Here is a 23622-nt window from a genome sequence, read left to right as displayed (position 1 = left end):
ATCTCTTAGGAATCAGGAGAGGTCAACAGTGGATATAATTTATATTCATACTTGTACTATTCTGTGGCATTGTAATGCTAATTAAATATAAACTTATTAAAATAAGTCTGATTTTTGCTGCTTCTGTTGATCTGTCTTTACACCATTTCCAAATCCCAAGTTACATCTGAGGCATCAAAATATATAGTAGGATTTAGTTTTAGGAGTAGGTAACTGAAGACTAAGAGTCTTTCAGTAGTGTAATAGGAGGGGAGGCTGAGCCTTGCTTTGTCCTTCTGTGTCCCATCTATAAGGTAGGTATTATTTGTTTAAATGTAAAGAAAAAACTATTAAACATTTAAATGTAAATTTAAACAAAAATGAAAATTACTTTAAAAGTAAATTTAAAGTAACACTTTAATAGTTTTTTCTTCAATTAATGGATTTCCCTTTTAAAAATATGCTTAATAGCTTTAAACAAATATGTTGGTGAAAGCTTTTGAAGGTCTTTTGGACTCCTATTTGACGTTATCAGGGATTGCTGCTTATCTGCTATAAACAAATTTGCATGCATTATAGGTTTATATCCAACTCTGAAAAGTAAAAGATTATTTTTATAATTACAGTTAGGTATTAACAATAAAAGCTACCGGTATGTGTTCTGCCTGACTGGCTCCGCAATGCGTAATAGTCCAAGGAAAAGAAATCAAACACACACGTGCTCCGCTAATCAGCAAACTTGTATTAGATAAACAAAAATGGCTTACTCAAAAAACAGTTCTTAATGTCCGAAAACAATGCAAGGCTTACTTCAGCCGCATACAAAAAACACAGGGAAAAACAAACAAAGACAACCTGGAATGAGCAAAGACGTTTCAGGAGTCCTTTTGAATCTTTGAAGCAAACAAGTCCCAGAGTTTTCACCTCCCACTTGTCTGAAAAAGCTGGGTTGAAAATTCCAACGGCACAGAAACTTCGAAGCAGGAACCACAAAACAACACAGATAAACAGCCAGTTTGCCTTGGTCCTTGTTCCCTTTTATCCCTTTAGCCCTCATTAAGGGAACCACACCCAGCCCAGGTGCTCCTATAATGACTTATAATACTTCTTCAAGCGATCCCTTCTTTGCATAGCTCTTTGGTTACGTAGATCAATATATTGATCTGCAGAAGAACTCAGAGAGGAAAGACTGTCTGAGGGACTGCAGGCAAAATCCCCTGGGCTGTCTGCTGAATCCTGTGTCCCAGTGGCCACTTCCTCCTGGCTGTCTGCCACATCTTCCTGGCTGTCTGCCACATCTTCCTGGCTGTCAGCCAGGCTTTCACATTCACTTTCTGCCGCCTCTCTCCCATCTGTGGGAGCAACGGCTGGCCCAGGCCCAAACAGAACAGTATGTGCTCAATGAATAGAGAAGGGAATAAATAAGACACTTCATGTAATTTATATTTTATGCAATGTAATATAAGTTGCTATACAATGTAATGTAAGTTACAATGCAATGTAATATAGGTTACTATACATTTTAACTTTTTCTATTTAGCTGTACAGTATTAAATATTGCTATTTTCTATTTAGCTGTAGTATTAACTATTGCTATTTTCAAATTATGGAGAAATGAACATTCCTGAGATTTCTCATACTAAACAATACACCCAAGGAACTATACTTTCTAGTGTGTAAAGATGCAATGATAATTAACCTTAATTGCTTAGAATAGAATAGAATTCTTTCCCGGCAAAGTGTGATTGGACACAAAATGAATTTGTCATTGGTGCATATGCTTACAAGATAGACTTGTCAAGAATCAAGGACAAGGAACTTTTATCCAAGCACTTGATCAGTGAATTAGTGAACTACATATCTTCTTTCCTTTGATTTCCATAAGGCGGAAATGATGTAAGGCAAAGAGAAGCCTCTTCCTGAAGCCTCTCAAGTTGTCGCTGGGCGGGCATGCCCGGATTGTCGCAAAAACGCGGGAAAGCAAAAGGGGAGGTGAAGCCGTTGGGCGCGCCAACATGGCTGCTCTGCCGGAGGAGCCGACGGAGGCGGTCGCGGTAAAGCCGGATCCTGATGCAGGAGCGCCGCCGCCGCCGCTCACTCCGCCCGCTCCTCTTTCCCAGTCCCCGGTCTCGACGACGGCGGCGGCGGCGGCGGCGGCAGCAGTTGCAACAACTGTCCCTCCTGCGCCTGCCTCTTCGGTCGCTGCTGCCACCCTTCTCGCGGATGGGGAGCAGCTTGCGGGAGGAGTGGACTCCAAGAGCTCGGTGACTTCCAGCCCCGCGCCGCCAGCCTCCCAGCTACCCGCCGACAAGCAGACTCTGCTGGCGGTGCTGCAGTTCTTGCGCCGCAGCAACCTGCGCGAATCGGAGGAGATCCTCCGGAGGGAAGCCCGCGGGCTCGTCGACGACATCCCGAGCGACCCGAGTTGCTCAGCTCCCGGGATCCCCGGAGCTCATGGAGGGGAAGGGCAGGATCCCAGTGCCGGGATATTGACCCCTGGAGCGGGGGACGTGCTTATCAATTCTGTCACTTTTGGCCAGACTGGAGCTACCATCTCTCCAGCCGCTATCACGACGCCTCCCGCAGCGCCCTTGGGCCATCCTGGGAAAGGTCAGGTGTGAACCATTATTTAATAGCAAGTGTTCGTTGAGCCTGCCCATTACTTTTTGCCCAGCTCTCCTGACAAATTGATGTACAACTTAACAGTAGTTCATTTCAGAGAACATCAGTTCAACCACCGTCCTCTTAAATTTACTGTGGTTATAGTAAATATAATTATCCTAGATTAAATTGTCTTAGTTTTAATTACGATTTTAGAAATTAGGTTTTCTTTCTTGACTTCTTTTTATTATTACTGTTAATTTTTATACTATTGTAAGCCGCTTCGGGATTGGGCGGCATAGAAGTCAAAATCAATCAATCAATCAATCAATCAATCAATCAATCAATGATAACTAAACACTGCAGTGTTGTTCAGGTTAATGATATTTTTGTTTGGAAGTACTAGAAGCTATGGTTCATTTATCTATTCTTTTATTCTTTTTTAGTGAGTCCTGTGTTCCTCATTGTAAATTTTATATGCAGTTTAAAAGCACCCTGGAATAACATAGCAGCTTCTCAGGTGCTTCCAAATGAAAATATCATTAACACACATTGCACTTGACTGTGGTTTTAAATTTCATATTTAAAACTAAAAAACAAACAAACAACCTGGCTGGGATATTTTTTTGTCATGTTTTTATAGTTAAATATTGAGAGATACCATATAAAGAGCCAAAAAGTAATTGCAGGTATGCAGATATCAGATATGCAATTAGGCTGCCTGTGACAAAAACAGGGAAACAAAGCATTTCTGAATATGGAACATAATATATATTTGTCTTCTGAAGAGATTTTTCCAAGAAGATAAGTTTATCTGTGAAAAATGGAGCTAAGTTGACACTTCAATACTTGCACTCCCCCATCATCACTCTTTGTATATAACCCAGAAAGAAATAGGAATGGGAATTAGATCGCATAGTTGTGATCATTATCTTTACTTTTGATCTCCTTCCTATGTATATTGCTCATACTTATTTCCAGAAACTAAATATCTGGAATGCAATGTTTGTTTTTCAAGCATTGGTTCAATGTCCTGATCCAATTTTGTAATTATATGTGATAAATTTAATCCTTTAAAAATCTGAGCTATGAGAACAAAATTTGCTTCTCATCCAGAGTACATAACAAACATACAAGAATGCAACGTGTTATGGAGAACAACCAAACTTTTAAGACAATCCCTTATAATAGCTATCCATGTGAGAATTTCATTATTCTTTCATTGTTGTAAATATAATAATTTTGCTGCAGTTGTGATATATAAAATCAGTCTGCCACAAGTATTTTCTAACCCATTGTTCATAAATTCCAAATAAAGAAAGTTCTGGTTTGTTCATAAATATTAAGCTTTAAAATCTTATGAATTTTTATCCAAAATTTCTTAACTTCCTTAACTTTTTTCTTTTGTTTTCCTTTTGTCTATTTTTAAATTTTTCTTTTCCTTTTCTCTTTGATTTATCTTCTGTTGAATGAAAACATCTTAATAAATGTGAATTTTAAAAAGTGGGAGGGGTCTTTCTTAGAGGGAGAATGGGAGAGACAGCTACATTCTAAGATACAGTACTGCCAAATTGCCTCTCCCATTCAAATGCATTAGGAAAAATTACATTTCCCAAAAATTATTTTATAGAGAGGCTAGATCCTGATACTCTTTACATATTTTTAAACAATCTGTTGGATTAGAAAGAAGGAGAAAGCTCTTGCTGAAATGGAAGTTTTAACAGAATTGCAATAATTTCTTTCTTTGATCATGGAGGGGGCAGCATGCAAATCTAATATATAAATAAAATAAATAAATAGTTCTTAGTCTGTCCTCAGAGTTTTTCTTCATTCTCTATATTTGATTTTACTGTACATTTCTTAATTTTGAAAGGGTGGAATTAATGGGAAATTGCTAATGCAGCTGTTCTTAATAAACATTTAGTTGATAAATTTGGGTCAAAACTAGCCATCAATTGAATGTTGCTAGTTAAAATCAAATTTCATGGTCAATATGTATTGGATTTGAAATAAAATGGGAGATTTTGCTAGAATGAATTTAAAGGATTTAGGATTGAAATAATGAATTGCAAAAGAATACAGACATTAATTTTCCTATATTAATTTTGTAGCTGGAGTTCTTATAGAAGATCAGCCAGATGTGAGTGCAGTGCTATCTGCTTATAATCAACAGGGAGACCCAGCACTTTATGAAGAATATTACAGTGGATTGAAACACTTCATTGAATGTGCTCTGGATTGTCATCGAGCTGAATTATCACAACTTTTTTATCCTCTGTTTGTACACATGTATTTGGAACTGGTCTACAATGGACATGAAAGTGAAGCAAAATCATTCTTTCAAAAGTAATAATTTTTTTCATTATATCCATGGATGTTTCACTAATAGGCACATAACTCCATAATTGTAGTTACGGTAAAAAAGACATATTTATTTTGAAGTATGGTAAACTGGGAACAGAAAGAATCAATAGCATTTACCATGTTTTTTGGAATATAAGGTGCACTGGAGTATAAGACGTACCTTAGTTTTGGGGGAAGAAAATAGGGGGGGGGGGATCTGCCTACCAGGTATTCATCTGGCTAGCATCCTTAATCTGATCAGCTTCAGCACATTATTATCTCCTGGTTAGAGCTGAAAAAAACCTCCTTCGGAGGGAGTAGCAACGAAAAAAAGCCTGCAACAACTTAGGGCTGGAAAAAACTCCTTCGGAGGGAGTAGCAATTAAAAAAGCTTACAAGCCAGAAGAACAGGGCTGAAAAAAAGCTACATTTGGGTTGGAAAAAAGCTTAGAAAAAGCTGCATTTGAGTATAAGACAGCCCAAATTTTCAGCCTATTTTAGTAATGAAAAAGTACTTTGGGATGCATTTAGAGTAGAAAGAAAACATTTTGAAACATTTTGAAAATATAGAAAGTTTACCAGTTATCCCTCTTGGCAGAGGAAGGTTAATAAATGTTCTTTTGAAAGTGGTTGATCAGGTTAGTAAATGGATATGATTTCTTTCGAGAATTTTGATGCATAACAAAGAGATTCCCAGTTACTTGGCTATTTACTTTCTATAAATTATTTCTTTTCAGAAAGTTGTGATTTCTTGCATCAGTGAATACATAAAATAGCTTTGCTTTGTGGATATGTCTGTATGTTTATTTTTTTACAAAAAATATTCTGAGATGCTTAGAATCTAGTTACGGTAATTATATTTTGTCCATGTAAATTTTTGCTACTGAAATGTTCTGGCCTGAACCATTGAATAATGCTATTCCTTAAAAGAATGGTTTGTCATGAAATGCTATAACTATTGCTTTCTGTTTGAATGTAGATCATTATTTATCCGATTTTGAGGTCATCCAGTTCCTCAGCAACTCTGAACAAGAAATAAAAAGTTATATAAAAATATAAATCATAACCGGCCAGGAAAAACAAAACGCAAACATTGAAGCAACTGTAACTAAGAGGGCTTCACAATCAATCTATCAGCAAGAACAACTAGGTCTCTAGTAATTTCCTAGACATCTTAAGAATTGCACAAATCTGGAGGAATAACATTTCAGAAGACAACAAAATAGGGCTGCTTCTGGGTCCTGTCATTTGATCTTGTTTATTGACAGGACACAGAAAATACCTCTCCTTAATTGTTCCAAGCAGGCAGGAGATTGATGGTCCTTCAGCCAAGCCCTCTGCCATGAAAAGCTTTAAAGGTGGTAAACAGGACTGTTAAAATGTCCCCAGAAAGCTACTGGTAACCAGTGCAGTTCTTGAAGCATCAAAGTCATGTGCACATGATGCTCTACACTATTGCATTCTTGATCAGCTGTAGGTTCTGGATGGCCTTCAAGGACAGCATTTCTCCTTTGTTGTTTCAGAGAGTAAGACTTCAAAGACTGGGAAGAGGGGAAAAAAATTGCGCTCATGATTTGGTTGGAACAATTTTACATATGTTTGGATATGATGTTCTAGATGTATCGCATGGGAACTTTGGTATTGTGTCAGTTGTTACCCAATTTGGCTAAATGTACTGCTGCTGCTAAGAGTTGCTCCTAATGGAGGCCTATCAATTATTTTCCATTCCATTCTTCATACATAGAAACATAGAAGTCTGACGGCAGAAAAAGACCTCCTGGTCCATCTAGTCTGCCCTTATACTATTTTCTGTATTTTATCTTAGGATGGATATATGTTTATCCCAGGCATGTTTAAATTCAGTTACTGTGGATTTATCTACCACGTCTGCTGGAAGTTTGTTCCAAGGATCTACTACTCTTTCAGTAAAATAATATTTTCTCACGTTGCTTTTGATCTTTCCCCCAACTAACTTCAGATTGTGTCCCCTTGATCTTGTGTTCACTTTCCTATTAAAAACACTTCCCTCCTGGACCTTATTTAACCCTTTAATATATTTAAATGTTTCGATCATGTCCCCCCTTTTCCTTCTGTCCTCCAGACTATACAGATTGAGTTCATTAAGTCTTTCCTGATACGTTTTATGCTTAAGACCTTCCACCATTCTTGTAGCCCGTCTTTGGACCCAATCTCAATTATATTTCTATGTCATAATTTTTATGCAACTATGATACAATTTTACAACTGCTTCAGGATCTTCTGACTGCTTCAATCAATTAATGAGATGATTAAATCCCTACTTACCTCTAATATATACTTAATATCCTCCTAGGTTTTACGGGGACCAAGAATGTTATTACCAAGATGACTTGCGTGTACTATCAAGTTTAACCAAAAAAGAGCATATGAGGGGCAATGAGACTATGCTGGATTTCCGAACAAGCAAGTTTGTGTTGCGTATTTCCCGTGACTCTTACCAGCTTCTGAAGAGACATCTTCAGGAAAAACAGAACAATCAGATCTGGAACATTGTCCAAGAACATCTTTACATTGATATTTTTGATGGAATGCCTCGTAGTAAACAACAGATTGATGCTATGGTGGGAAGTTTAGCTGGAGAAGCAAAACGAGAAGCAAATAAAGCAAAGGTATGACATGAGCTATATCATCATGGACAGTATTGCACATGGATAGAAAAACCATTAAAATTACATTTATGACCCGCAGTTGGTATAAGGGTCTGCTCGTAATAGTGTACATTATTATGCTTCTATGAACAAGAATGTACTGTTTTGTTCAGATTGAAACATAAATATTGCGAACAAACAACCTTCAAAATAATAGTTTCAAGTTAATATCAAGTTTTGGTCCATAAGAAACAAGCTCATTTATTTATTCGATTTTTATTTATTCGATTTTTTAAGGCCGCTTTTCTCCTTAGATTCAGGGTGGCTTACAATATGTTAACAATAGCACTTTTAAACAGAGCCAGCATATTGACCCCACAATCCGGGACCTTGTTTAAGATTTCCTTGTTTAAATTTGGTTCATATAAATAAGGAATTAATACTTTTTATATTTCAACTCTTAAGGATAAGCTTAAAGTCAGCTGGGTCAACTTGAATCAGTCACATTGACCTTGACTCAGTGAGCCCAACTCATACTACTGGATTGTTATTGTGGGGAAAGTAGGAGGAATTTGTGTTGGATATGTTTGCTGTGTTGAGGAATTTGTAAAAATAATAAATAATAATAAAATTATCCACTTATTATCGTAGGAAGGGGAGGTATAGATTAACAAAAATATTGAATCAATTGATAGCAGAGGCTTTTTGAACTTAAGGAAAGTGCTGTAAGTTATTCACACCATACGTAAAGCAAGGATTAGGCAGGGAGAGATTTATTTAATCAAAGTTGTACAGCTGCTCATCTCGCAAAAAATGACTTTGGGTGGCATACAGCAATTGAATAAAACAACTTTTATTTTATGCAGTCTTTTTGAAAATAAGGTTTCAATAATAGGTGTAAATTTTTGCTTTACCCCCAGTAATAAATGACTACAAGCTGCACTGTCAAACTTTCTGTTCTACGTTTTGAAGCCACTTTTAAAAAAGCTGATGATTTTTATCTTATTCATTTCTTAAATTTTTATTTAAAAATGAGCCGGGGTGGTGCAGCAGGTAGAGTGCTGTACTGCAGGCCACTGAAGCTGACTTGTAGATCTGAAGGTCAGCGGTTCAAATCTCATCACTGGCTCAAGGTTGACTCAGCCTTCCATCCTTCCGAGGTGGGTCAAATGAGGACCCGGATTGTGGGGGCAATAGCCTAGCTCTATTAAAAAAGTGCTATTGCTAACATGTTGTAAGCCGCCCTGAGTCTAAGGAGACGGGCGGCATAAAAATCGAATGAATGAATGAATGAATAAATAAATAAAATAAACTGTAAATACAACAGATACAATGATAACAGGTAGTCCTTGACTTGCAACAGTTCATTTACTGACCAAAGTTACAACACTGAAAAAAGTGACTTATGACTGTTTTTTATATGAACGTTACATTATCCTGATGGTTATGTGATCAAAAGTCATACATGTGGCACCTGGTTCATATTCATGGTAGTTGCAGTGTCCCTGGGGTCATGTGATCTCAGTTTGTGTCCTGACGGACAGAGTCAATGGGGAAGCCAGATTCACTTAGCAATTGTGTTTCTGATGTAACAACTGCAGTGATTCACTTAGCAACTGTGGCAAGAAAGATTGTAAAATGGGACAAAAAGTGAGGTAAAGTCACTTAACCAAATGCCTCACTTAAGAAAAGAGATTTGGGGCTTAATTGCGTTTGCAAGTTGAGGACCACCAGTATAAAAATTCACATTAAAAGATTAACAAATATATAAATCCTAGGCAAAGAGAGGATAAGGATGGCTCCACTCAGCAGTGAAGGCATCAAAGCATGCCTCTGGTTCCCTGGAAAGTCCAGGCCTGATAATAACCAGTTGTCTTACTTGCACTAAAATAAGACCAGAGGTTTCGTAAAATAGCACTATGTATAAAAATGCTTTACTTCATTTTTTATTTTTTTAATTTTATTTATTTATTGGATTTGTATGCCGCCCCTCTCCGTGGACTTGGGGCGGCTAACAACAGTGATAAAACAACATGTGACAACCCAATAGTAAAACAATTAAAAACCCTTATTATAAAACCAAACATACATACAAAACATACCATGCATAAATTGTAAAGGCCTAAGGGGGAAAGAATCTCAATTCCACCATGCCCTGACGGCAGAGGTGGGTTTTAAGAAGCTTACGAAAGGCGAGGAGGGTGGGGGCAATTCTAATCTCTGGGGGGAGTTGGTTCCAGAGAGCCGGGGCCGCCACAGAGAAAGCTCTTCCCCTAGGTCCCGCCAAACGACATTGTTTGGTTGACGGGACCCAGAGAAGGCCCACTCTGTGGGACATAACTGGTCGCTGGCATTCGTGCAGCAGAAGGCGGTCCCTGAGATAATCTGGTCTGGTGCCATGAAGGGCTTTATAGGTCATAACCAACACTTTGAATTGTGACCAGAAACTGATCGGCAACCAATGCAGACTGCGGAGTGTTGGTGAGACATGGGCATATTTGGGGAAGCCCATGATTGCTCTCATAGCTGCATTCTGCACGATCTGAAGTTTCATCCCCTTAATCTAGCAGTTATCTAGATAAATCTTGCCCAATCCATAATTCTGATACGTCAGCATATCTGGAGAGCGTTAGAAAGGATTATGGTTAGATCAGTGTAATTTATTTTCATCATTAAGGTGTTTTGAGGTTTTTGAAATACGTCAAGATACTTTTTGAGATATGTCAAGAAAGAAACTAAAAATACTTTTTGAATTTAGGAATGTGATTTGTGATTAGAGATAATTTACAACAGGGATGTTAAAACTCGTGGCTCCAGGCCAAATACATTAGGTGCTGGCCATGCCCATTTCTGGTTTAGCAAAGGGGAGGGAAAGTATGCCATTGTGACCCTGCGAGTTTGACATCCTTGGTTTACAACATGGTCCTGCACGATCTCTTTTCCAACACACGGGAGAAATGTTAAGGAAATATTTCTGTAATTTGTACTTTCTTCTCTTGACTTACAGGTATTTTTTGGCTTATTAAAAGAACCAGAAATTGAGTTACCGTTGGATGATGAAGATGAAGAGGGAGAGAATGAAGAGGGCAAGCCAAAGAAAAAGAAGCCCAAAAAAGATAGCATGGGATCAAAAAGTAAAAAGCAGGATCCAAATGCTCCACCTCAGAATAGGTAGAACTTCTTTTAACTTCCATTTATATTGCTCAGGCACAGTTCTTACTTGAATGTGGCATTTCAAATTGTAATAAGCAACTTTTTCTTGTTTGCATGTTCCTCGATTTTCACTCCCACAGCCAGTTTTCTGTGTAAAGAGATATTCAAGTGGTGAGAGACTGGGAAAAAACTATAAATTATGTGAATCAATATATAGTCTACACTAGGATGCAGACTAAAGTTTATTAGTCTTCAAGTGGAGAGTGAAGGAACCCTGATAATTTGCTTGAAGAAATGAGGTTGAACATGTGTTATCTGTGGTTTGAAACTGTTCTTTATGCAGAATCCCTCTTCCCGAGCTAAAGGATTCAGATAAGCTGGATAAAATAATGAATATGAAGGAAGCCACTAAACGTGTTCGGCTGGGTCCAGACTGTTTGCCTTCTATTTGCTTCTACACGTTTCTTAATGCATACCAGGTTAGTGTACTGGATTGACAGTGGATCAGATCGCAACACAGCCTTGCATGAAGGCTTGGATTGGTGATTGCAGAGGGAAGAAAATCAAAAGACTTGTAAACTATTGCTGAATGAAAAAAATTATTTTTTTCAGTCTCCCAAATAAAGATTACAGTGATCCCTCGAATATCGCGAGGGTTCCGTTCCAAAACCCCTTGCGATAATCGATTTTTCGCGATGTAGGGTTGCGGAAGTAAAAACACCATCTGCGCATGCGTGCCCTTTTTTTCATGGCCGCACATGCGCAGATGGTGGAGTTTGCGTGGGCGGCGGGCGGCACCCAGGGAAGGTTCCTTCGGCCGTCCAGCAGCTGATCTGCTCCGCAGCGTGGCAGCAGCGAGGAGCCGAAGATGGGGTTTCCCCGTTGCCCAGCAAAGGGGAAACCCCATCTTCGGCTCCTCGCTGCTGCCGCGCTGCAGAGCAGATCAGCTGCTGGGCGGCCGAAGGAACCTTCCCTGGGTCTTCCTGCCGCCCAGGCAAAGGGGAAACCCCAAGATCACTTGCCGCTTGCCCGTCGCCCGGCCGCTCGCTTGCCGCTTGCCCGTTCACCCGCCCGCCCGGCTGCTCGCTTGCCGCTTGCCCATCACCCGCCCACCCAGCCGCTCGCTTGCCGCTTGCCGCTTGCCCGTTCACCTGCCCGGCTGCTCGCTTGCCGCTTGCCCGTCACCCGCCCACCCAGCCGCTCGCTTGCCGCTTGCCCGTTCACCCGCCCGCCCGGCTACTCGCTTGCCGCTCGAGAGCAAGAGGGGGAGAGATAGAGAAAGAGAGAGAAGGAAAGAAAGAGATGAGAGAGGGAGGAAGAGAGTGTGAGAGAGGAAGAAGCAAGATAGAGAAAGAGAGAGAGAAAGAAAGATGAGAAAGGAAAGGAGTGACGTCATCGGGTGGAAAAATCGCGATATAGCGTTTCGCGAAGATTGAGATCGCGAAAATCGAGGGATCGCTGTATTACATTTTTAAAAGTGCAACATTTCTTAGTGAACTAGTTCGGCCCTTCAGAGTGGTTTCAAAATCTAATGTGAAGATACAGTTTATTGTCATACTCTTCGCTCCATTATTTCTGGCGACCATTCAGAAAGTGAGAAAGTAGCACAAGCCCCTCTCACTTCCAACATATAATATGGGCCAGAAGCCCATGCCTTTTTGGTTTTTTTAAATTCAGGTGGCCCCCTTTGTATTTTAGCCAGGGAGGCCTCTCTTTGCAGTCTTTTTGAAAATAAGGTTTCAGTAACAGGTGTAAATCTGGATGCACTGTATCTTTGCTTTACCCCCAGTAATAAATGACTTCAAGCTGCGCTGTCAAACTTTCTGTTCTCACTAAGTTTTGAAGCCACTTTAAAAAGGGACCGCCTTCTGCTGCACGAATCCCAGCGACCAGTTAGGTCCCACAGAGTGGGTCTTCTCCGGGTCCCATCAACTAAACAATGTCGTTTGGCGGGACCCAGGAGAAGAGCCTTCTCTGTGGCGGCCCCGGCCCTCTGGAACCAACTCCCCCCAGAGATTAGAATTGTCCACACCCTCCTTGCCTTTTGTAAACTTCTTAAAACCCACCTCTGCCGCCAGCCATGGGAGAACTGAGATACTCTTTCCCCCTAGGCCTTTACAATTTTATGCATGGTATGTCTATATGTATGTTTGGTTTTATAATAAGGGTTTTAAACTGTTTTAATATTGGATTGTTATATGCTGTTTTTATTACTGTTGTTAGCTGCCCCGAGTCTACGGAGAGGGGCAGCATACAAATCCAATAAATAAATAAATAAATAGATAAATTTAAAAAGCTGATAATTTTTATCTTATTCATTTCTTAACTTTTTTATTTAAACCTTGTCATTGTTTTTATAAATAAGAGGGCAACCCTGCCTATTATTCCTTTCTCCTCCTATTTTCCCCACAATAACTATCAGGTGGGATGGGCTGAGAGATTGGCCGATTGGTTGCTCCAATTGATGGTTTATTTTTTACTTTCAGTCTGGTGTTATGCTTTAACTTTTTATTTAAAATAAACTGTCTAATTGTGGTTTATGCAAACAGGGTCTTACAGCTGTGGACGTTACAGATGACTCTAGTATGATTGTTGGAGGCTTTGCTGATTCCACTGTCAGGGTATGGTCTGTGACACCCAAAAAGCTTCGCAGTGTAAAATCAGCTACAGGTAATAAAAAGCTGTTGTAATGGCCCTGTGATCATGTGAACAAAATTTAAGTACTGGGCAAGCTACCTACTCTTATGACTGACTGCAGGGAGGCTGCAGCACACACACACACAAGCCTACCTCCCCACCCCACTGGGTCCCTGCTGGTCTTGGGTCTGCTTCTCATTCCACTGGATCTCATACACCCCACATCCCCCCATTTGATGAATTATTTTTTTCAGTACTGTTGATCTCCTTCTGGGAGCAACAGTTTGGTGTGTGGTCTTCCTACACAGTGGAGGCTGCATGGCTCCATCCTGCATGGAAATGGGTGCCATTTCATTGCGGCTACTCCAAAATGGACACCTCATTGGGGAAGAACAGTAGGCCACCGTACCCTCTGGCCTTCCTATGTAAAATGGTTCCTACTTCTGGGACAGAGGTACATAATCTCCACTGGGTAAGAAGGTGGAGTGGCTTCTTCCAGAAGGAGATCTACATTACTGAAAAAGTAAATAATGAAATGGTGATGCAGTGGGGAAGAAGGAATGGGACCAAACGGGGTGGGAAGCAGGCCCAAAGTCTGTAAGGGCTCAGTGGGGAGGGGGCCTAATGTCTATGAGTATTGATTGGAGGGGGCGGGGTGGAAGCCCAGGGCATAAACAATGTCGGTTGGCGGGCCCCAGGGGAAGAGCCTTCTCTGTGGCGGCACCGGCTCTCTGGAACCAACTCCCCCCAGAGATTAGAACAGCCCCTGCTCTTCCTGCCTTCCGTAAACTCCTTAAAACCCACCTTTGCCGTCAGGCATGGGGGAATTGAAACACCTCCCCCGGGCACGTTCAATTTTATACATGGTATGCTTGTGTGTGTGTCTGTTAGTATATGGGGTTCTTTTAAATATTTAAATATTTTAAAGTTATTTGGATTATTTATGATTTGTTCTATCTTGTTGTGAGCCGCCCCGAGTCTTCGGAGAGGGGCGGCATACAAATCTAAATAAGTAAGTAAGTAAGTAAGTAAGTAAGTAAGTAAAAGTAAGTAAGTAAGTAAGTAAGTAAGTAAGTAAGTAAGTAAGTAAGTAAGTAAGTAAGTAAACAAACAAACAAACAAACAAACAAACAAACAAACAAACAAACAAACAAACAAACAAACAAGGGACCTCAGTGGTGGAAAGTGGAGCATGGAGGTGCCTCGGGGGTTGAAGAGGCCTAGGACAGTCCTCTTGTATGTATGCATAAGCTGTGTCAGTGCTGTACTACAGGCCTGGCTTTCCTTCACTCAAGTCATTCAATGCTGCATTTAATGACCTTTGTAGTTGCTTAACTTCATTAGGGAGAACAGGGATGGGGGTCATTAACTAAGACACCTTGCTTAATTACCGCCATGACTTGCAACTGTAATGGGCAGGCTCAATTACAGTCATAAGTCAAGGATTACCTGTAGTATCGTGTACAGATGTACAAAATCTGCCAGTTTGGTGCCATGCTTAAGACACCAGGTTAGAAATCAAGAGGTCGTAACTTCCAGTCTTGGCTTAGACATGAAACCTGTTGGGTGACTTGAGCCACTTACTCTGTCCAGCACTAGGAAGAAGGCAATGACAAATCAGTTCTGAAATCTCTCTAAAAATACTTCAGGAACCTGTCACTCAGGGGGAAAAGTGCAAAACTGATTTTGTACTGGAAGTTTGAAAAATCTCTGGGAGTGTTTCATTCTTCCTCCCAACCATTCCAAAATTCTTTCAGAACTATGATATTCTTTGGGTAGTTACCTGGTTTCTGGAAACAAGTTTAGTAATTTGGACCAGACATGGTTTGGAGTGTATTTATGTATTTATTGTATTTTAAAAGACTCACATAGCTACTCATAGTTGTAATAAAAATCCTGGTCAGCATACAACTAGTAAAAACAACAAAACTCCATCTTGAGGATAATACAGGCTTGTTTAATCTGCAGCATCATTTCATGAGCGCCAGATTTTGAAATTCATGCTTTGTTTGTCATGGTCTTTGGGAGTTATAGAATGTTTCCAAATTATCAGGAAGAGTCAATCTTAATCATTGAGATTTGGACCTCACTAATAATGTATTTTTCACAAAAGGAAACGACATAAATAAATTCAGAAGGAATATGGAGCTAGGAAATTCAGATGGTGGAGAAGGATAGAATAAAAGAAAATACTGTAGGTAGAGGCCAATTAGCCTATCAAATAGGTCAATCACGTTATTCTATATATGCATCCCCAGATTAACCGAGGACTTCTTAGATTAAAACAGTAAATATTTCACACATTGAATTGGTGTACTGTATTTGTAGCATGTTTTAACCCATTGTCTTTTAGTAGAATTAGGAAGAACATTTACTAAAACAAGTACAGTGATACCTTGTCTTAGAAACTTAATTGGTTCCAGGACGAGGTTCTTAAGGTGAAAAGTTTGTAAGACGAAACAATGTTTCCCATAGGAATCAATGGAAAAGCGATTAATGCGTGCAAGCCCAAAATTCACCCCTTTTGCAAGCCGAAGCACCCGTTTTTGCACTGCTGGGATTCCCCTGAGGCTCCCCTCCATGGGAAACCACACCTCCGGACTTTTGTGTTTTTGCGATGCTGCAGGGGAATCCCAGCATCGCAAAAACGAGTGCTTCGCTGGCAACGGAAGTCCGGAGGTGGGGCATCCCATGGAGGGGAGCCTCAGGTGAATCCCAGCAGCGCAAAAACGGGTGCTTCACTGGCAATGGGAGTCCAGAGGTGGGGCATCCCAGCGGCGGCGGTGGGTTTGTAAGGTGAAAATAGTTTGTAAGAAGAGGCAAAAAAATCTTAAACCCCGGGTTTGTATCTCGAAAAGTTTGTATGATGAGGCGTTTGTAAGATGAGGTATCACTGTATTATAAGTTGATTACACTGAACATGAAATTTAGGGTTTTTTTTCTTTCAGATCTCAGTGTCATAGATAAAGAATCTGATGATGTTTTAGAAAGAATCATGGATGAAAAAACAGCAAGTGAATTGAAGATTTTATATGGTCATAGTGGACCTGTCTATGGTACTAGCTTTAGTCCTGATAGGTAAGATAATAGTTCCTTCACTGAGAATGTGTGAACTTTTGATTTGCAAGTATTTTTAGAATAATTGTATTGTTTTTGATAATTTTTTAGGATTAAGATTTTTCTTTTTGCTTGTTTTGTCAGGAACTATTTGCTGTCATGTTCCGAGGATGGCACGATCAGATTGTGGAGTCTTCTAACTTTTTCTTGTTTGGTGGGATACAAAGGACATAACTATCCTGTATGGGACACACAATTCTCTCCATATGGATATTATTTTGTATCTGGTGGCCATGACAGAGTGTCTCGGTAAGAATTATCACAGGTTTTTATATAGATACAATCTCAGAACTGTTTATTTTTAGCCAAGGAAACATTTTATGTTAGTTGTTACTATAACTTAGAAAACAGGGTTATTTAGAAAGAATGAACTGATTTCATGACACAATATTTTATTAAGGAAAAGTAATCTAAAAGTCCAGCCAAGTCACAGATATTCTACTCACAATCAACTTTTATTTCCTGTCTTGCAAGTGTTCAATGTGGCCACCACCTGCAGCATGGGCAACGTCAATGTGGTAAGAGAATTCCTCTCAGGCGCATATCAGCATATCACAATTCCACTGAGTTGATTGCTGTTGTTATTTGATGTTTAAGGTCATTGAGGTTAGTGGCTAGTGGTGGAACATATACTTTTTCCTTTACACAAGCACCCATTCTCTTGAAACTGTCGAAACCACCTTCAAATGTTCTTAGGAAAGGGCGAGTTAATAATAAATCACCTTCGAAAAGCATCATGTACCTTGACAACCTGTTCTGTCGGGCTCTCTGGTAGATTCCTCCCAAAAATTTACAGGTACAAATTTCAGACACACACACGTTTGAAAATTCAAAACAATGTTCTTTATAATGAAAATTCACTTAAACTAAGCCCTCTTTTGGTATAGCAAAGAGCACTCGTCTCCAAACAAACTGGTAATTTGTACAAGTCCCTTATCAGTTCTGTGATACTTAGCTTGCAGCTGTGAGGCAATTCACAGTCCTTCTTCTTTCACAAAATGAAACACACTTTGTTCTGGTTTAGTTTCAAAGCGGGGAAAAATCAGCACACAAAAAGTCAAAGTCAGTAAAGCAGGCACGAAACACAATGATCAGATAATCCTCCACAATAGCCAAACCCACAGGCTGCTATTTATAGCAGCCTCACTAATCACCACAGCCCCACCCAACCACAGGTGGCCTCATTTTCTTTGATAATAATCTCTCAGTTGTTATTGCCTATGCATCGCTCTCCGCATGCGTGGCTGTATCATTAACGCTTGTTCTGAATCCAAGGAGGAGCTAGATAATAGATCTCCTTCTGAGCTGTCTGCCACTCTCCTCCTCCCTGTCACTCATGTCTTCTTGGCCAGAGGAGCCTTCATCAGCAGATTCCACCGGGGGCAAAACAGGCCTGCAGCATGTGGATGTCTCCCCTACATCCACAGTCCGTGGGGTAGGAGCCGGGCCAGAGCTAACCACAACACAACCAAATTTGTTTTCACGAACTTGAGAACGCAGAATGCCTTTTCCTGAGGACTTGCCATTCTGAGGGTAAACAAACAACTGAATGTTGCCGGAAGAATGCTGCGACTACATCGCCCCTTTGGCAGCCATTCAAAGATAACTCCTCTTTCAAATGGTCACTAACTCATTACATGACGATGCTTGAGAACTGAAGTAATGTGTCATGAAATTAGTTCATTCTTTTTGAATAGTCCTGTATATCTTATGTTACAAAATTATAGAATAGAATTCTTTATTGGCCAAGTATAATTGGACACACAAGGAGTTTTTCTTTATATGACCATTGATTAAAAACAGTTCTATTTTATATAGAGGCACAAAAGAGGCAATATTTCATTTTTAATCATTATCTATTTCTTTCTCTTATAAAACATACTCTCTACTGGATTAAAGTTTGTGGGCTACAGATCACTATCAGCCTTTGCGGATCTTTGCTGGTCATCTGGCCGATGTCACGTGTACACGTTTTCACCCAAACTCCAACTACATTGCCACAGGCTCAGCAGACAGAACTGTGAGGCTTTGGGATGTACTTAATGGAAACTGTGTAAGAATCTTCACGGGACATAAGGTAAATGTATATCAAACCCATATGGAAATAATTTGATTTGCCACCAACCTAACAGTTGCCATTCACTGTATGTTCTGAAACTTTAATTTAAGACCTGTTTTTATGGAGCCACCTTCAATTTTTATTTGTGTGGTTTTCTCTGGATAGCCATATTTCTTTTAAATTGTGCATTATTAAATATTGTAAGTTGTCCTCAGTAGACTCAGTTAGCCTAAAAAATCAGTAGGTAGATGGCCTCATATCCAAGTTATAATGTTTAAACACCAATTTATCCCTAGGGTAAAACTTGATTACAGGTTTGCAAGCAAGGTACAATTATAAAAATCCTTAATTTTACCCAGTAGGCCTCATCAAACATACTTTGATAGAACTTTTCACTTAAAAATCAGTCAGACAGAAGTTTTGTCCTCATAAAACATGATCTATCAATCATGGTTTACAAAGATTATAACTCACTCTTATTTTAAAAACTAAAGTGGTTTGATTAGTATATCATGCTAAGCCCAAACCAAGGCATTTTAAGTGTCTACCATGTGTCTATGTACCAAGCTAGCAAAACTCTCCTCTGGCAAGTCTGAGAGTAAATATAATGAGAATTCTATCTATTAGGGAAGATCCTGATAAAATGTTAAACATTTCTAGTAAGATAAAATCTGTGGCACTTTGTACTGTGACTTTTTCTAAAATGGGAAGCCTTAGCATTCATGCCTTTATTACTTGGAAGATGGACTATTACAATGCATTTGTATTGTAATTTGTATTACAATGCATTTGTATTGGATGACTACTAACTCACTTACACACACATGCAAAAGTAATGTAAAATATGGCAGCCATATACCGGTGAGAGAGCCATAACAGCAGAGATATATCAGTTTTATTTTATTTATTTATTTTATTAATTGGACATCTATGCCGCCCATCTCCGAGGACTCAGTTATAGTATTAACTAGACTTCCTTCCTTCCTTCCTTCCTTCCTTCCTTCCTTCCTTCCTTCCTTCCTTCCTTCCTTCCTTCCTTCCATCCATCCATTTCTATGCTGCCCCTCTCGAGGACTCGGGGTGGCTCACAACATATAATACACATTATACAATATCTTGAATCCAATTAATTAAGAATCTAAAAACCCAAAGCATAAAAAACAATCATTCCATTCTCTCAACACATTCATTGCCCAGGGAGCAAGGATATAATGGCCCAGGCCTGGCGGCATAAATGAGTCTTCAGACTCTTATGGAAGGAGGGTGGAGGCAGTACGAATCTGCAGGGGGAGCTGATTCCAGAGGACCAGGGCCCCCACATATGGGCCCGCCATATGACATTGTCTAGTTCAGTGTTTTTCAACCAGTGTGCCATGGCACACGAGACATGATCAGGTATGCCGTGGGGAAATTAAACATGGGTCCCCAAACTACCATTCCTGCCAGGATACCCCTTTTGTGTTCATCAAAACAGGTCCAGGTTTCACACTGAGTATAAATTCATTTGGAAACTATGTTATTAACTATATGTATATGTACTGTGTTAAGAGTGTCATTTTGTGTCATTTTGGTTGGTGGTGTGCCCCAGGATTTTTGTAAATGTAAAAAATGTGCCGCGGCTCCAAAAAGGTTGAAAATCACTGGTCTAGTTGACGGAACCTGGAGAAGGCTGACTGTGGGACCTGACTGGTCGCTGGGATTCTTGCGGCAGAATGGGAATGGTTAAAACACCAAGCATATTAACTGAACATTAAGTTATTTTCAGTTTGTTTTGTTTGTTTACCCCTTAGGGGCCAGTTAATGCATTAGCATTTTCTCCTAATGGACGATTCTTGGCAACTGGAGCAACTGATGGAAGAGTGCTGCTGTGGGATATTGGCCATGGTTTAATGGTAGGAGAGCTAAAAGGACACTCAGAAACAATTTTTTCACTCAAATTCAGTAGAGATGGAGAGATCTTAGCTTCAGGTATGATTTTAAAAGTTAATATGAAACTAACGCTATCAACTTCAATATATAATTCTCTATTTGATGCTTCATCACATTTGTAAAGATTAAAAATAACTGCAGAAATAGTTGTGTTAGTATTATAAATGGTCCCATCCATCCATGACATCCTGACAATACATTTCTTAGATGGTTTGAGCCTTTGGAAATGAACATTTGTTCAATTTTGAAACCAGTTTTGCTAGGATTGTTTTTGTACAATTGTTTTCATATTTATAGATTGAAGTTTATAGAGCAGGTTTTCTTGAAATAAAGTTGTGATCTTTAAATTTAATTCAGACATTTTTCTGTCATTACTGGGCAGATAAAATTGTTTCACGTGAGAGATGTGCATTTTTTTAGAAATTTAAATTGTTAGAAAACTATGAGGACTTCTACTATTACTAGAATGTTTGCTTGAGTATTTTTCGTAACTTCAAAAATTTTACATTTTTTAAAATTGATGAGTTACCTTCCAAGTGACAGCTCATGAATTCTTTATGAATTCCTGGTATATTAAGCATTTCTAGTCATTTTAGTTGAATATTCTAAGACCAGACAGTAGAAATCAAATAAACATTTGAAAAATAAGGATTATAAAGTGCACAAGCTCCATTTACATCAAACTAGTGGTATATTTGGTAAGTAGAACAAATATTAACTTAATTTAAGTGTTAGTGCTAAGTGTGGGTCAAAAGATGGCGTAGAAAGATGTGTGAAAGTTATGGATAGCTTCATCCAAGCATAGCCAGAGATACTTCAAATATCTGGCCTTACTGAAGCTCTCTTCCAACATCTGTGAGAATGTTTTTCTGTGTGAGTCCAATGAGGCTGGAAAAGTAATTAGGAATGGTAAAAGGTACACTATGGAAGTCACCATAGCAATATTTTGAAATTTTAGATATGTTCATTCTTTATGTCCAAATGGAGGTCAACCTTCTATGTAATTTTCCTGGTCCAGACATTAACAGGGATATTCAGTGCTCGTTTTCTGAATCAGGACACAATTTTGCTTTTACATTTACTGTGATAAATGTTTTTTCCAGAATAGTTAAGTGTGTTTGACAAATTGACTACAGCATTTAGAGAATCCATGGATGCCATGAACTGATAATTGCAATGTCTGCTTTTAACATTTTTCATGCATTTTTTTTTCAAGGTTCATTGGACAATACAGTTAAACTTTGGGATGCGGTAAAAGCTTTTGAGGACTTGGAGACAGATGATTTTACAACAGCCACTGGACACATAAACCTTCCTGAAAGTTCACAAGACTTGCTTCTGGGCACATATATGACCAAATCAACTCCAGTTTTACACCTCCACTTTACTCGAAGAAATTTACTTTTTGCTGCTGGGGCTTATAGTCCTCAATAAAACACAAAAGTAGATGGCTTGATTATGCAAGTCTTGTAAAGTATGTTTAGATCTTCACATTCCTGAATATTACCATTAATATATTGTACAAATGAACTGAAATTCTATTGGTTCAAGGATTTTACGTAAAGCAGGACAGGAAAAAAATGTGACATTTCTGCTTTTTTCTACCACCCTCCTTCCCAACAGGAACATACTTTTTTCTACTGAAATCATAAGGAAGGAATTAACTGGTGCCAGCTGTGAAGATAGTGTGAATAGAAACTAGTCTGGGTACCAGTCAATCCTTTTTTCCCTTTCCTCAATGGTCCTTGGACCTTTCCAAAGGTTTCAAATAAACCTTCCCCAACATTATCATAGGTTTAACTGCATATTTTTCTGTAAAACGTGTTCAAGAAAGTTGGGAGAGAAGAAAGTATAGAACAATGTGCTGTATTTATGTAGCAAGAAATGTAAAATTATTATTTAAATTACCCCTGATCTTTAAAAATAACATTTATAGAACTATGCATGTATTGGGAATTACTAAAATAAGTAGCATTTCAGAAGACTGAGTTGATAAATGTTACCGAATGTTACTTTTAAGAGACTGGAGAATTCTAAATACTGTATAGTTCTACACAAGTAAAAACGATTGTCACTGAAATATTATTATTCAAGTATGAATCAGAAAAAAATAGCTGGCCTTAAACTTTTCCATAATAAGTGTTGGCTTATGTCTTCATTGAAATATAAGTTATACATTGAGTGTTGAAATCAAGCAGCATGGATCCAATATGCATTTCAAAAAAATAATTGTGATTTTGTATTTTATAATTTTGTATCTTTATAATAAAAATTTTGTAAAAATATTTCCATTTGATGGAGTTATCTTTACATGGTTATTTGTGAGGCAACCTTGAATTATTGTAGCATACCTAAATACAATGATTGACTTCTCATAATCACTTAATGATGATTGGAATCAGAATTTCTTTTGCTAAGCAACAAGTGAATTGCACAGGGTGCTGAAGTGGTGTGACTGCATATGGGCTGGGGTTTGTCGCGATACAAATTTGCAATATAGTGTATGGGAACCCTGGTATCTCATATTCTGTAGCAGGGCTCCTCGAGAGAAAAAGTGGTGGGAGCAACTTACAACCTTCCCTGCTGGCTTCCCCACTGACATCTTATGGAAAGCAGGCAGGGAACCATGCCAATGATGACATGATCACATGACTATAGGCTGGTGTGGTGGCTAGAACTTTGAGAACCAGTAGTAAGCAATTTTCAGCACCATCACAATTTCAATTACTGAATGAGTGTATCGAGGACTATCTGTACACGATTACAATTTCAAACAAATGATGCAGAAAACAGTGAATTTTCAGATAATGTAATTTGTGAAAAAACTGCTAACTTTTCTGGGGTTCCATGATCCTGGCATTTAGCGCTGTACTGGACAAAAATGTGTTTCACATCTGTGAGAAACCCACCAATCTCAGCAAGAAAACCAACCTCAGCAAAAAATATGGTTTCAATTCTGAGCTACCAATATTCTCTTCTATTAGTATAGATTCATTTTAGGGAAGCTTTAAGCTTTTAAAGAATGTTTGCTGTGACTAGTTTAGAACAACCAGTACTGCAGGATCAGCTGTATTCCTGCATCTAGGTTCCAGATGGTTAGAATAATTAAAAAGATATTTATGTAGCACATCAGAGTTAGAGTTAGGTCTGATTAATATACAACACTGGATTATGATT

The 23622-nt window shown here is 39.0% G+C and overlaps 1 protein-coding gene across 1 annotated transcript; it reads left to right on the top strand.

Annotated features, from left to right (window-relative positions):
• The first annotated feature begins 1946 nt into the window (after nucleotides 1-1946).
• TAF5 (TATA-box binding protein associated factor 5) lies at nucleotides 1947-22728 on the top strand. Its single transcript, XM_070752816.1, has 11 exons — nucleotides 1947-2589; nucleotides 4692-4926; nucleotides 7256-7571; nucleotides 10558-10721; nucleotides 11047-11182; nucleotides 13253-13373; nucleotides 16289-16418; nucleotides 16542-16706; nucleotides 18357-18534; nucleotides 20307-20484; nucleotides 21662-22728. The coding sequence occupies exons 1-11, from the start codon at nucleotides 1995-1997 to the stop codon at nucleotides 21877-21879; spliced, it is 2436 nt and encodes an 811-aa protein (XP_070608917.1). The 5' UTR covers nucleotides 1947-1994; the 3' UTR covers nucleotides 21880-22728.
• The last annotated feature ends 894 nt before the right edge of the window (nucleotides 22729-23622 follow it).

Source organism: Erythrolamprus reginae, chromosome 5 (genome assembly GCF_031021105.1).
Source record: "Erythrolamprus reginae isolate rEryReg1 chromosome 5, rEryReg1.hap1, whole genome shotgun sequence".
NCBI lineage: Eukaryota > Metazoa > Chordata > Lepidosauria > Squamata > Dipsadidae > Erythrolamprus > Erythrolamprus reginae.
Note: the sequence above shows the minus strand (reverse complement) of the source record. Positions and strands in the feature narration are given on the sequence as shown.

What these genes read in the sequence shown, in the direction of transcription:
- TAF5 (XM_070752816.1), top strand. Translation starts at nt 1,995, where the DNA reads ATGGCTGCTCTGCCGGAGGAGCCGACGGAGGCGGTCGCGGTAAAGCCG. An exon ending in CAGTGTAAAATCAGCTACAG is followed by an intron (nt 13,374 to 16,288) that starts GTAATAAAAAGC and finishes TTTTTCTTTCAG; the next exon opens with ATCTCAGTGTCATAGATAAA. An exon ending in TGGAGAGATCTTAGCTTCAG is followed by an intron (nt 20,485 to 21,661) that starts GTATGATTTTAA and finishes TTTTTTTTCAAG; the next exon opens with GTTCATTGGACAATACAGTT.